The following is a 16,108-nucleotide window of genomic DNA, read 5'->3' on the forward strand; positions in this document are numbered from 1 at the left end:
AACAATATTGTCTGTAGTCTATACTAAAATGTGGTGACTATATTGTTAATTGTTGCCCCCGAGATTGTATATAATTTCATTATATTGTTAATCTTAATAAGTAGGCAACCGTTACAACAATCTCGGGGGAGGGGGTAATATTATTGAAACGATATTCCGATATGAATCATCTATATTCGGTATTTTACACACTTGATAGTCGTAGTAGTTCAGCCACTTAAGCTGAGATACAGCATCCACAAAATGATTTAATATTAATTCAATATGAGGGACGGCGCGTACGCAGTCCCAGCTAACAAAAATTCTGCGCCCGAGGTATCCACATTAGGGATACTCGCAGGGGTCAACCGATTCTATGTGCAATGAATCGGCCTCGCCCTGGAGGAACCGCCTCTATGATCACGGTTGACCTCCACGCCAGGTAAGTATGCTTGATGCTCGATTCCAGAGCCCTTATACACTGTACACCAGCCTCCCCAAAATGGTATATACCTGTAGAATACCGGCGACCATTTCAGTCACCCGACGGTAATAGTGACCGGCGACCGGTTCAACAGTGTTTCGAAAACTTTTGGTAAATAATGGAAACGTTTGTGGAGCTTTTCAGACATTGTTACGTGCATCGATGGTTCGATCAGCGCCAGCCGATAACGTCAGTCGATATGTGGCGCTTCCTATGAACGAAATACTGCAGACGCATTTCCGTTTTTTTTTTCAACGCCTGGTGGCTCAATCAGTGAACCCTCGGTGTCCGTTCGTCGGTACTTGGTCCCACAACACCGGCTTTTTATGTAATTAAATATTATATTGTTGATTCACAAATCAATTGATATTGCATTGCAAACTAAATTCCTTAGTCGGTAGTCCGTATCATAGTCCGTTATATATCAATCCACCTTGTCTGTGACTAGATTAAAATGTGCAGTTATTTTTTCATAATAATACATAATACATTCAACATAATATTTGAATTTGGTATCAATCATTTAAAAAAAGATTTTAGTGAATATTAATTTTATCTTACCAGTGTTAATTGAATAATAATTGTGTTCTTTAATATATGAAGAGTTCAAACTCAAAGATAATATTGTGATGGGAACCATGAACTAAGAAGATATTATTATAGATATATTATTAGTTCATGATGAGAACTTTTCGTTTTCAACATAGATCTTATACTAGTATGGTTTTCAACTACAAATGAGAAATTTAAAATTACCCATAGGGCATTATAGATTATACTGATTATAGTAAATATACGGTGTTCTTCTATGCGACAATGCTTAGATCATAACTTAGATCATAATATACAATCATATACAATGTATATGATCTAAGGTTCTATGTTACTACAGAATTAACTAATGGTTTTTATTATTATTCTGCATTCCACAAACTGCATAAGTGCAATTCATTTAACTTACGTACTTATAATTAATGTAGTCTTTATGAGCGTTTTGTATGACGTTTTTAACTATGAAATCGACATCGCGACAATTAAATTCAAATTCAACATTAATCTACAATTTAAAAACAGATATTAATATGATGATTTATGGGTAACACGAATTAACACGATATGTCACAATGCATGATGGTACAACTGTGAAGGTACTACCTATATAGCCATAAGTTAAACATCACACACAATATTATATTATAACATTAAATCTATTCTGTCATTATGTGATAAAACAATTTTGTCATGGATGGTAGATACACTGTACACCAGGGGTCACCAATTAATATTTTTGGAGTGCCACATTGGGAATTTTTAAAATTTTTGAGGGCCATAAAAATGCAAAGCAAATATTCTTAACATATTACCTATATGTTGGTACTCATTATATTGCAACAGTAACATAGTGGTCTAGTAGAAATAAAATAATAATTAGCCGATTAAATTAATTAAAATATAATAAAATACAAATATATAATAATTATAATGTAAATTGAAAATTGGGTTAAAATTATTGAGAAAAATGGCGAGTCTTGCTATAAACTAACTACATGAAATTGTATGATTCGTGTATGATTTGTGCACTTAATATTTTATATGCAGGTTCTGAATTTTTGATTTACAAAGTTCACTAACTCCTGGACATTTTCCGGCAAATGATTTATGTAAAGTCTCATAATAACGTTTAATATTGAAAACTTTTAAAACAGCTACTGTCGGGTGACAAATCAAACAAATACACAATATGTACTTATTATTGTCGGTTTTTGCTTTTTTTTCATTATCTGCAGGCCGGATAAAATTTGTCCGAACTTAACCGCTGCCGTACACAGTCGAAACACTCAAAACAAACAATGCAGTTTTAACTGTTTATAAGTATTATTATAAGTATAAAGTTATTAGTTTTCATTCTTTGACTTGACAGGACCAGGTCCGGACACGATGTACTTTGTAGATAGTACTATCAACCACAATTTAAGATAGTTTTCTATCTTAACCCGCGCTATCAACCGACAGTCATATTATACCAACAGCAGCAGCTACTAACTGCTCATCAACATTTTCTCTAACGTCCATGTACATCACGATTTAAGATACTATCTTAAATCGTGATGTACATAGGAAACAGATTAAATAACGTTCATGTACCTGCTCATTGAGGCGTACAACCAGAGGGCGCATGTGCCGAAAAAATGTATATTTCAATTTTCAATTAGAATAAAATGTATATGCTATACTTATTTTAATCAATATTTATTACAAATTACTAAATCTGAATAAAAAATGAAAATTGTTTTGAGTGAAAGGGCCACGCTAAAATTCTGAAACTAGATTTTATAATATGATGTAGAAACTATAAATTAATTTTAAACTTAATATTTTTGATAAGTAATTATTGGGTGTATAAAATAATGTGCTCGTTTTTTTTTTTTAATACATATAGGTTTTAATACATGGGTACCTATATATGATTCAATAATATTTTTTATTTTTTTTTTGCTTTGTCCCGGATTTGCTTCATGAAATTTTATTATGGCAACCCTACGACCAAACGCATTGTACTTTCTCTCTCGGACCTCGTACACTGGTTTCTCTCTCTCTAAGCGCAGTCAATTAGTTTATAGGTCTATAAATCGTAGCCACAATCACAACAGTAGTATATATTATTTTGAATAAATAATTTAAGTTGATTCTATAACTTAGTACTTACCAAGTTGTAGCCACTAGCCAGTTGTATGTTTATAAGACAATAAATAGTATCCAAGATCATACATGCATAGTTCATACACGATACACCCGGGATTTAAATATCATTAAATTTTGTTTCATTTTGACAGAAATTTGATTAGAACACACGGAAGACTACTTTGAGCATGTAAAATTTCAAGCCATAACTATTCTTTTAGTTGTTATGCCATAGTTATTGGCTTCCAAAACTTGTGTTTACATTGTAATTACTAAATATAAATAGCTTATTAATAATAATTATTTAGTTCATCGTTTTATAATAATAATTTACTGGTTTGTGCAACGAAATATTTTGAACAGCATAAATAGTCAAGTTTGTATATCCGGTGGATGTAACACACTGTCTCGTTATTTGTTTCATTAATAATTGTAAATATAAAATTAAATACAAAAAAAAATTAAAATTAAATAAATAAATATTAAAACACTTGTGCCATGTCCCTCAGAAATGCGTTAAATGTGTCACTTTTTATTCATACCTCTCCGAGAGTCCATTATAACCTGACCAGCCATCGAAATGTATTGTAGACCCAATCTCTCTTTATAAAATTTCGTGAAAAGTCGTTTTGTCTTTTTTTTGCACAACAAAATACCTTCCTTCGTTATCGTCATACAAGCCAAATACTTAATTTTCTAGAGGATTAACATTTTCCTAGTCGGAGTCGTTGTCGACGTTAAGACTTTCGGCTGGTAAATCTGCAAGTCAAAGTCGACCTTTATTATTTTTCCTCGACCTTCTTAATAAGCATTCGTCAACTTAGATCACTATTCCGAGTTCTCCAAAATTAGTACGATTTTCAAACATTCTGACAGGTACATCACGACACAAGTTCATCCAGTCACACAGGATCTACCGGTCTGTTATGATCTGATCTACCGGTTAAATTCATAATTGTAGTCTGTTTTATATTTTGAAACCAATAATAGACCAGTTCAAGTTGTGCACTGATGCTCAATACACTATATTGTTACGGCCTGCATTTTTGTCAATGTACGTCCAAAAACTATTATTCCAATAGTTAATTAATAATATATCTAAAATATTAAATAACACCTACGTTTCTTACCTTATACTTTGAGTGGTTTTACACCCTTTCCTTTTACACCTCAAAAATTTCCTTTCTTTCCTGCGATCTTTTTTTTATGTAATACTTCATTTCACTATTACATTTATTGCACAGTATATTTTCTTCAAAATAATGTGTGAAGTGTGGACTCAAGTATTGTGATACAGGAAAAGAGAGTCCTAATCCTTATTACCACGGTATTAAAAATATAAATTGCTTAGTAGAGCGCATTTAACAAGTGTCCCGTAATCGCAAGTAAACCGCAATCTGGGGTAGAGCGCATGCTACAAGATGGCTCGGTGGTGATTTTGTAAATGTAAGTTTCAATTTTAAAATAATAAATACTTCATTTGCATAAATCAATATTTTGTATAACAACATAAATACAAATATAGAAACAACATAAAAATTAAGGAAAAACAGCAATTTTTAAGCAAAATCGATTTTGATTTTTGGTGTATCTTAAAAACAAATTTACGTAGTCATGAAATTTTCAATGGTTGTTTATATTTGCATTTTCTATACACTATAAAATTTTAAAAATATTTTGATTTGTTTTGAACTGTTTAGGAACATTTTCAGTTTCCAACTTTATTAGTCTCTTTTTTGTGGATGTCAATAAAACTTTATTTGTAGGGTAAAAAAGCTTGAAAATTTAATAAAAGGTTCCTACTATATTGTTACAATGATATTTGAAAATTATTAAAAATCCTTAGTCACAGTTATTTTTAATAAGCATTTAAAATTCAAATCTTGACAAAACACGTTGAAAATTCATAAAAAATTTTCTTTTTAAATCTAAGGTTTGAAAATGTAAAACAAGATTATTCATAAGTTTATCTACCTTTATCAAAGAAAAAATATCTACAAGCAAATCAAATTAAATTTTTATGAGCGTTTAAAGTTCATATTTGTACAATATTGGATATTCACTCGATTTCTCATGTAGCGATTTTGTTATTTTGTTATAATTAAAAAACGATTAACTGTTAATACACAAAAATTTCACTGAATGTTTATATTCTCATTTTATATACACCATCAAATTTTGAAAATATTTTGACTCTTTTTGAGATGTTTACGGGCATTGTCAGTTTTCAATTTTTTTTCTATAATTGAAAATTAAATTTTATTTATCTGTTAAAAATGTTTTGAAAATTTAACACAAGGCTCCTGATATATTGTTACAATAGCAGTTGAAAAATATTAAAAATACATATGGACATAATTTTTTTATAAGGGTTTAAAGTTCGAATTTTGACAAAATTTAATAATTATTGTGTAGTTAAAAATGTATAAAATGTTCAACTTTTATAGCTTCTTACACAATGATATTATATCATTGAATTCAAATTTAACACCATCCATTACAATGACCCACTTGTAACCTACTGTACAGCAGAGCGACATTCACTTACCCACTTTTTTTTTATGTATATTTCATCTTATATTTCATGTTCTTCATTTGTATGAATGCATATTAAAAAAAATATATTTCAAATTTATACTGTGAGAAATTTAGTAAATAATTTTGTAAAGTTTAACAAAACTTATAAAGTTATCACCAAAGTATTAAAAAGTCTTAGAGATAAGATAATTATTTTTTTTAAATAGGTAAGTACAATAGTTATCAATTGCATTGCAATAAGAAACCTACACACGTATAGTAAGAAAAACAATAGATTCATAAGATTATTATAGGTTCTAGGTATTTATAATAAAAACAATTACAATAATTAATTCTTAAAATATTATTGTTTTTACTATTCATTAACTGTTCAAGATTATTTTTTGTTTTTTAAAATTAAATCAACATAATTATTCATGCATTCCTTAACCTTATCTACAGATTCAGAAGTCCCATACTTTCCTTCCAACATCATCCACTTATTAAACAAACTTTTCATCTTTTTTGGTGCTAATTTTTGTATTGTTGCTCTTTCTAATGCATGTCTAAAATCATAAAAATTAATTTTATATTAATATAAAACAAACTATGATAGACATTTGAGGAATAATATCTTGGTTAGAATTAAAGTGTTCTTACCTTGCCAAATCTATTCTGTTAGATTTTATCAACATATCTACATATAAACTCCATACATCAATACGTGAAGGATAGGATGTTAGGACATGTTCAAAAAGTGTTTGTGCTTCTTCTGGCGATCCATCGCTATTTTCCACCAAAGCAAATCGACTTATCATAGTGACATCTTTTAAATAGAAAAAATTATTATAAAATCTAATTAATATATTATTATAGTATTGCACAACAATATCAGTATTGTGGGCCACTTTTGTTCATTTTTAACACTCGCATTTTATTTATAAATAAGATTCGGATTTGAAGGCAAGTCTTTTTTTTTTTGAAAACAATTGAAAAACAAATTGTCTTAAATTTAATTTGTATGTACCTATCCAAATACTAAGAGAAGTATTTTGCGTTGGAATATGAAATTAAAATTGTATGTTGTCATTCAAAAAGTAAAAAATATGTTTTGTACTGACTTAAACCATGTTAACATTTTAATATTATCTCATTTTTATTTGAGAACTGAACATTCCTGAGAATGAGGTAATCAAGAGCCCTCTGAGTTTCTTAAGTGGTGTTGGATGGTTAAAATGTCCAATAAGTGATAATTTAGTATTAACTATAGTATTTTAGTAATAATTACAACAGGTAGTAGTAGTTACAATTAAGAGGACGTGCTACACACTTGTGTTGTCTCCATCTTACAAGTGCGTAATATAGCAAATTTTACGCTCAGCAGTTCACGTGTAGCTCCGTTAATTTAAAAATTAGAGTGAATTGACTATTATAAAATCTAAAAGTAAGATTATTATTTAGGCAACCTCGTATGCTTTTTATTATATTTTAATTTTAAAGCGAGTTATGACTATTTAAAGATTGACAAACAATTTACAACTTCAAAAAACCTAAAAATTGCTTTAAAATTAAAATATAATGAAGTCTATGAGGTTGCCTGGATAATAATCTTACTTTTAGATTTTATAATAGTCAATTCACTTTAATTTTTAAATAAACGGAGCTACACGTGTTCTGCTGAGCGTAAAATTTGCTATGTTACACACTTGTAGGATGGAGACAACACATGCGGGTATCACATCCTCATAATATGATAATGGATGTCTTTATCAGGCTATTGGTGTTGCGAGGTGGGTGAAATACTAGACTAGCCTTTGACAAAACTTCAAGTTCACCACTGTTCATTACCCACTAAATCACATTTTGAAAGTGTTTTTTGTTTTTATTTATTATAGAATTTTACTATATTGATAATTAATATATAAGTTAACATACGTGATTTGGTTGGAAGATTTGATAATGCTTTTTGTAAAATAAATCTTGCTTTGCCAGATTTATTTAGTTTGAAGTACACAGTAGCACAATGTAGATAAGCATCAAGAGAATCACGAAACTTTCTATTTATTTTAGTAATTAATTCTTCTAGTTCCTAAATGAAACAAAATCATTCAAAATAAAGTTTATTATAGAACTAGGTACTTGTTTGTTATTGCCTTGTCACCGAGCTGTATACAATTTATCGCCACCAGACTTCACATAATGTTAAATTTTGATATTTCTCCATATTTCTATATCTTATTTTGAAGTTAGTATGTGATCTATTTATGGAAAAGGGTAAATACTACTTATATTATTTGAAATTCTATTTTACTATATTTTAATGACTTTAGTATGTAGCCGACTTGTGGTTATATTGTAGGTATGTATAACTTAAAGTTGATACATATCTTATAAACGTTATTAGCTTATTATAGAATATTGTAAAAATGAATTTCAAAGTTATTTAAGTTATTTCCTGCAATATTTAATACTGACAATACATTTTTATAACAAAAATATATTGTTAAAACAAAACAAAATTTCTGACATTCAAGAATCTTTATAAAACATGTAATTATGAGATATTAAAAAATAATTAACTATGCAATTATTAATTGTAAACAATATATTATTATTATTTTCTTTTAATTCTGTAGCAGTATTTAAAACATATCAAATACAATAGACTGACTGTGTGTCAGAGTATTTTTTCTTACACGGCACAATGGCTATGCAATAACAAGAAGTACCAAGAAGAATTGTTATTAATTATTAATAAACTGTACTTTTAATTTATTAGATTCTGCAAATATATCCAATATTTTTATATAAATCTGATATTCATCATTTGAACGTAATGCTTCATCCATTGTTTGTTTAAATGATTCCTAAAATATAACATATATTATTTTATTTTGTTTTTAACTATTAATATGATAATATATAAAGAAAAAATATTAATGAATTATTATGAAAATTTATTTTTAAAGCGGAGAGATTAAGTGAAGAACATATCAACATTTCAAATATCTACAAATGAAGATATATATATACCCAATTTTCTCTCCAATATGTAGCAGTTATAAATATTATAACGCTGAATATTTAATAACCAATTCAGCCATTCAGTTAAAAGTAATTCAATTTTAAAATAAAGCAAATATTTTATCTTTTTACCTTAGTGCCATATAAATTTTCTAAATTTAAAAGTGCAGTCCAAATATTTAGTTTTTCTTGCTCTTCTCTAGTATCAATTATAGACAATGCTCTTTTTGCTGTTGCCCTTGCTTTTTCTACTTCTGTAGCCTATAAATTAAAATAATAATATGTTTAATCACAATGTTCATATTTACAATTATTTTAATTATGACTGATAATTATGGGACTGACCTAAGAAAAATTGTAATGAGGTTTTATAATAATTTTACAAGTGTAAATTATAAGTTATAGGCTATAATGATAAATATGTGATGTTTAATGTTTAAACATTGTAAAATAACAAAGTCAAAAGAATAACTCCATGGAATAAATTATAAGTTTTAGTTACCTATTTTAAAATTAAATTAATTATTACTTGTAAATGGCAAGCCATGTATTTAATCCAAATAAACGAGCTGTTGGGATTAGACAACACTAATCGGTCAAAGTGATCAGCATTTTGTGGATTTGTTTCAATTTGAGTTAACTCTTCTTCAACTTTTCTAAGTCTAAGTTCTTCTTGTTTTTGTTCTTCACGCTGTTGAGTCTTATTTAACTTTCGCATTTTTTTCTTATTCGGTTCATTGTCCTCATCCTAAAATTGAATATATATGTTGTAAGAATGTTACAGAATGAATGAAGTTATAAGGTGTTTATGAAAAATGTTGGTCTCCCGATACTTACAAAAAGAAAGCTAATTAATGATTATTTATAATTTCTATTAATGAATTAATAAATTCTTATTTGTTGTGTCTTACTTTGTCAGAATCCTCCGATTCACTATTATTTTTATTGAAATAATTAGTAGTGACATCCCATTCAAATCCGAATCCCTCGTTGGGTAAAATTGGTCTTTTGTTATGCATAGTTTTTTTGCTCATTTTTACATAAACGTAATTTGTTGATTTTTGAAAAACGTGTTCAGACTTTAATCTGTAGTTATTGACTATTGACATCCAGTCATAGATAGGTAATAATGATAACAGTTTGACCATTTATTTTTACGGAGATAAGAAATGTTATCGAGTTTTGGTAAGTTACCACCTTAGATCATATAATATTGTATATGATCTAAGGTTACCACGGTTATGGTCAAGTTCTACCCAAATAATATTGTACCAAAGTACAATTCTCCCAAATCCCATTATAGGGACAGAAGTACATTATTTGAGTTAATACTAATTAATAACATGACAAATAAATGTATTTTGTCTTGGACCTTGGTTAATAATAATTTTTATATTATACTAGCAGATTCCGCGCACTTTGAAGCTCGAAAAAAATGACAATTCTTAAAAAAATTGTGATTGTTCAACTCTTTTGGGTGTAACTCAGACATCCTGGTAGGCAATCCGACTATGTCGGATCGTGGACAATGTGCGACAGCATATCAAGTAGGCAACGACACGCCGATGAGCGGCTTTAAGTGCAACTCAGCCACTTCTGTACGCTATGTGCGAAAATTCGATTTGATGCATGCTTGCTTGTACCTGATCTGACCGATAACCAATGTCCACCATTTTTAAACAAAAATTTCCATTGTAAATCTCAAAATTCCTGGTCCATTGAGCACCTCTTCGGGTTGGACTTACCTACCGGGTCTAAATGTGAATATAAACCTTCCTCTTGAATCACTCTATCAATTAAAAAAAACCTCATCAAAATCCGTTGCGTAGTTTTAAAGATTTAACTATCGAAGCATACAGACGGACACCCGAACTTTGTTTTATACTATGTTAAGATACAATATATACAAATATTATTGCGATGGTTGTTATTGAGAAACCATTAACCAATATATTTAATAATAATGTTACAGCCATATTATACATCCAATCATTAATTCAAATACATTTTATATCAGTACAACCATACATTACTGTCAGATATATAGGCGCAAATAGGGGGAGGGGGGTGCTCAGCCACCCAAAAACAAATGATTTCACTACTATAATTTAAAAGTATCAATTATAGACCTGATCTACAGCCCCCCCCCCCCCAAATTTCAAACACTATTTACGCCTATGACTGTATAACATATAAGTAGAAATAGAATGTTGATGACTTACATTTTTTCCCTTTGATCGTATAAAATGTTATCTTAACTAAAAGTGTTTCATCAGACTTCTTTATTCAGACTTTTAAACGCATTTTTCTTTATAGATTTTTACGTAATTTTCTCATATTATAAGTAATTTTTATGTACCTATTTTTTGTACAATGCACAATTAATATTGAATACTATCTTGTAAGCATTTTTTTTATTTAAAAAAAAATTGTTCAAAAAAAGAAATGTTGGTATTATTTTTGACGAGTTTTTGTTGTAACTAAATTTATTGCGTACCGATACAGATCTAAATAATTAATGTAATAATTTCATGTATTTCTATTTTCTTTTTACTGTAAATTAAACTTAAAATTTAAATGTTGTCTACATTTTGTTCACTAATACACTTTAAGCATTTATTGTACTTTTAAAGGACATCAACAAATCTCTAATAAATCTATTATAACTTTTATTTTTATTTCACTTCCAACTTATAGAAGTACGATCGTTTGCAACATAACTATGGAAAGTAGCCAGTAGGCATAAAATGGTATACAATAATATTTATATATTATTAACTATAAGCACGGACAATATACATAGTTTACACATCAAGGTTATTGGCGTTCATATACGAACAGATAAGACGACCAATTTAATTACAAATTATTTACGGTAATACACTTTTTAATTTTATTATTAAACCAAAAAATTATACATACATTTTTAACTACAAAATAATTATTAAATTTTGTCGAAAATCCAATTTAAATGCTTATAAAAAAAACTGTGTATGTGTTTTTAATATTTTTAAACTGCTATTGTAACAATATACCCGAAATCGTCCGTAAACAAAATATTTTCAAAATTTTATGGTGTATGCATTCAGTGAAATGTTCATGTCTTTACATCATTCGGTTTTGAGTTACAGCAAATTAAGAAATCTAGTGAATATCCAATATTGCAAAAATTTAACTTCACTCATAAAAATTTAATTTGACTTCCTTTGATAGAGGTAGACAAACTTATAAGAAATCTTGTATTACATTTTAAAATATAAGATTTAAAAAAAAATTTACACTTATGGTAAAATTGGAATTAAAAAAAAAATTGTGACTGTATTTTTAATATTTCAAAACATCATTAAAACAATATATTAGGAACCTTATATTAAATGTTCAAGCTTTTTGACCCAACGAATAAACTTTATATTAATAGGCAAAAAAACTAAAAAAAATTGGAAACTGAATGTCCGTTAACAGCTTAGATAAATAAATAAATAAACTAAGCAAGTCAAATATTTTGAAAATGTTATCATCTATTACTAATATAAACATTCAGAGAAAATTTCATGTATATATGCCCTATGGTCATTTGTTGCAGAGTTACACCAAAAACCAATTTTGAGTAAATATGTTCGATTTTCCTCAATTCTCATTTTGTTTTGCCCTGCGCCATAGAAAACCATTGGGGATTTTCATTTTACCCCTCAAATGCACCAATAAGATTCACTGTCCCATCAAACAAGATACTGTTGAAGAAAATGGAAGCAGTTTTACTGCCCCAAACAGTGATGACACATATTCATTATAAAATCAATACATTTATCGCTACATTCAGAATCTACAATTATTATAGAAGTTTGAAGAAGAAAAATATTAAATATTCATCCATAAGTACATAAAACCTGCACATAATAATGAAAACCCTGTATAAATAATTATAATTTATCACCAATTGCTCAGTATTTAAGATTCATTCTATACATTTTTTTGCTTTTGACTTTTATACATGTATAATAGTGAAGAAATATATTTGGTGGCAACATCGGTTTTCAACAGGCTGCTGTCAGGCAACACCTGTTTGTGACTCCCACCAAGTGAAATATTTGTATACCTGGCATCTGCCGGGTAGTATTACCACATTTCTGCGCACAAGTCAGCTGCCGACTACATTTCTTAACTTGAACAGAGTATACACTGGTGTGTAATACCTAAGATTAACTCCTATAGAATTATTTAATACAACAGATTACTAATCTTCATAAAACAAGTTTCAATATTTGAATCTTATTCATTAACTTAACCAAAATATACTGAGTGAATTCATTAATAAATTATTACACGCTTAAATAAGACAAATAAAGGGACATTATTAATTCATTGCACACTTTTCAGTGTTACATTAAATATCAAAAAATAAAAACACTAAATAGTTTTGTATTTTTTTTTTTATTATTCACATTTTTAAATAGAATAAAGTCATAACTTTAGTTACCCTAGAAATTCCTGAAAAAAAACCAGACAAATCATAATTAGTTTTTATTCAAATAGGCTAAACAGTATTTACTTACTTAGCTACAATCCCGTGTTCTTTTGCTAACCTCGTTATGCAGTCATCTGACTCTCCCTAAAAAGTAAATCTATGAATTAGTATGAGATAAAAACTTTGCTTATTGCTGAATTAGGAATGTCCCTTTAAATATACTGCAAATAATTATTTTTTAGAATCTTCAAACCTGATTGAAGTCTGTTTTCAAGATTTGACAGTAAAGAGAGTTAATTATTTACCCTACTCCCAAACAGGGAAAGTTTGCGAATTATACTTATGTAATTTAACACGTTCACCGCCGCTGCCGATCACGGGTTGGCGTTGGTAGTAGGGCCCGTCAGGCCGCCGCCGCCGACCCGTAATCGTCACTAGTGCATATTGAAAATTTGCTTAATAATAATTCGGCTTTAGAGCACCACTATATTATTTATAACGGCCATCCAAAAAGCTAATTCTTTGCAGTTGATTTGTTTCCCGCTTTTTTTCATTTACTTTTATTGCTTTTATTGTCCTGCGTATGTTATCAGCAGATACGCGGCCTGAGGCACCAGAATAGAAATGTACGTGCGGAGGTCAACGTGTTAACATGTCTGCTGTGTAATTATTTGTTATGTACATTGGCCGGCACGGATGAAAAATTATCTTTTATTTCATAACATCAACAATATAAGAAATGAGATTTTTAGAAATACTGTAACATGGTGGCTCATTTTTTGTAAAATATAGTCCACTATACTGACAAAAATTACAACCTTTTAACCCCGAATGCTGGCTGAATTATAATCAACTGAATAGTTGAAAGAATATATGGAATGGACTTTAGCAAAGAATATGTGTCATACATGGCAAATGTTTAATACAAAATAGGGATGGGGAAAAAACATTGATGTTTTTGGTTGATATATTAATGTTTAGTCTTCAATACATCAAAAAAAACATCGAGGTTATGGTCTGATGTTTTTTTTTCTAATAAAAATACACATTCACACTTCACTGTACAGAATACAGATAAAAAGGTTTGCTGCACACGGCTTGAGATTGGCAGCATTATTATTATTAATGTAATATTTTAATTTTGGCAATTTGAAATTATGTACTTTAATAGGTACTGTTTTATGTTACTGCCAGTATACATAAAACAATAGTTGCACAACCTATCGTCTATCTAGTTTGACTAAGGTAGTAATCACACATAATTTAATTAATTTATTTAACTGAGTTAAACATTTTCTTATGACTAAAATTTTAGTATTGAATATATTGTTTATTAACTGTTTATCAACTTAACTTAAATATTTTTTCTCATCAACTTACTAACTGTCTAATTACTAAATAATAAAGTATTTCAACATTAGCCATTAGGTATATTAGTATAATATATGGAAAGTATTTGCATTTCTTCTTAAATCATTTTTCTGAATGGATGTTTTTTGAAGACATTATATTATTATATTATACTATGTTAAGATGTTAAGTAAAAACATTTAAAATTTGGTGATTTAGTCAATAAAATTGAGTAAAAAAAATTAAGGCATATCTCTTTTTCCCTGTTCATTGAATGTGGATATGAATTCCGTTATGATTGATGTAGCCTCACAGAGTACAGACTACAACACTATCCAGTGAATAGACATGACCCGAAATTAAGAGGGACAGGGAATACTACACACTGATAGTAATAAGTATGGAAAGCCTTGATATAGTTATCGTTTGAACCGCGCGGTCACAAGTGAGAGCGAGAGTAGGTCAAAACACGTCACCTAGTAGTAGCCATTCTAGGTGTGCATCAGATATTAGCCCTAAAGGCTAAAGGGGAAAAAATTTTTCAATGTTTTTAAACCGATACATTGAACACATTGATATTTCAAAAAACAATGTATCGATACATCGAACATCAATGTTCAAACATTTTTGCCCATCCCTAATACAAATTAAGTTAGATTAAAGATAATTTGTTATTATAAGTTTATTAATAAGTAGTCATGGAATGTAACATTTGTCTATATAAATAAGTATAGTAAATACTTTCAAATCAACTGATGAAAAATTAAAGTAGCTACCAAATGTTTAAATTTCCCAATTAGGTAGTTAGCACTACAAAACAAATTTTATCATAGATGTGCCAATAAATAGACACTTTTTATATCAATTCAAAATAGGTTTATACGTAAAAGCATATTATATTAAATATGTTATTCATACTAACCATACGACGAATAGCTCCACTAATGGTCAAGATTTTGTGATTTCCGGTTATGCGACCAGTGGCCGAGTCGATTTCGGCTAAATTGATTTGAATAGAAGCATGATCTTTAGCAGGAATGATACGGTTGCTGGCAGAGCTATTAACAAAGTTACAAACATTTTTGTGAGTAAGACAAGAACACTGAAAAATGACATGTGGCTCTCGAACTTCTTGACGTTTTTGATGTCACAATAACAAACAAATTTTCCGTCATCGGACAAACGCTCACCATTTCCTCGGGCAGTACAAGTCAACAAATTCTCCGGCGTCGTTTTGCATTTTGAATTCTGTTTCTGACAGTGGATATTTTCAAGTCCAACGAGGAAATCCTTTCTAGAAGGTAAAGTGAAAAGACAGGAAGATCCAATGTGCATTCACTAATAAGTGATAACTAACCTAACCTGAAAGTAATGACAAGATCTATTTTGTTATGCTAACCAGTGTTGCCAACACTTGTTAGCAAAAAATGGTCAAAAACATGAAAAAAATATGTGTATATCGTGTATACTCAACTGAAATAAATTTTTTTTTAAAAGTACATAATAATATACACTTTGTATTGATACAATTTGAATAAATACTATTGAAAATAATTGTAAATTAAAAGTAATTAAGTAATAACTAATTTGGCAGACTTCTTTTTCTT

The 16,108-nt window shown here is 28.9% G+C and overlaps 2 protein-coding genes and 1 non-coding gene across 3 annotated transcripts; all 3 read right to left on the reverse strand.

Moving 5' to 3' along the window:
- Window positions 1-266: 266 nt before the first annotated feature.
- Window positions 267-429, reverse strand: LOC132951512 (U1 spliceosomal RNA). The gene has a single exon (XR_009665340.1). It is a non-coding gene; the product is annotated as a U1 spliceosomal RNA (small nuclear RNA).
- Window positions 430-5,864: 5,435 nt separating this feature from the next.
- On the reverse strand, window positions 5,865-9,813 carry LOC132950642 (protein RRP5 homolog). Its single transcript, XM_061022162.1, has 7 exons — window positions 9,598-9,813; window positions 9,216-9,434; window positions 8,819-8,947; window positions 8,428-8,529; window positions 7,598-7,751; window positions 6,323-6,488; window positions 5,865-6,228 (listed from the first exon to the last, which is right to left on the reverse strand). Exons 1-7 carry the CDS (start codon window positions 9,793-9,795, stop codon window positions 6,060-6,062), a joined length of 1,137 nt encoding a protein of 378 aa, XP_060878145.1. The 5' UTR covers window positions 9,796-9,813; the 3' UTR covers window positions 5,865-6,059.
- Window positions 9,814-13,103: 3,290 nt separating this feature from the next.
- On the reverse strand, window positions 13,104-15,853 carry LOC132950643 (small ribosomal subunit protein eS21-like). The gene is made up of 4 exons (XM_061022163.1): window positions 15,692-15,853; window positions 15,424-15,559; window positions 13,240-13,295; window positions 13,104-13,174 (listed from the first exon to the last, which is right to left on the reverse strand). Exons 1-4 carry the CDS (start codon window positions 15,739-15,741, stop codon window positions 13,165-13,167), a joined length of 252 nt encoding a protein of 83 aa, XP_060878146.1. The 5' UTR covers window positions 15,742-15,853; the 3' UTR covers window positions 13,104-13,164.
- Window positions 15,854-16,108: the final 255 nt, after the last annotated feature.

The sequence above is a fragment of the Metopolophium dirhodum genome, chromosome 8 (assembly GCF_019925205.1).
Source record: "Metopolophium dirhodum isolate CAU chromosome 8, ASM1992520v1, whole genome shotgun sequence".
Taxonomy (NCBI): Eukaryota; Metazoa; Arthropoda; class Insecta; order Hemiptera; family Aphididae; genus Metopolophium; species Metopolophium dirhodum.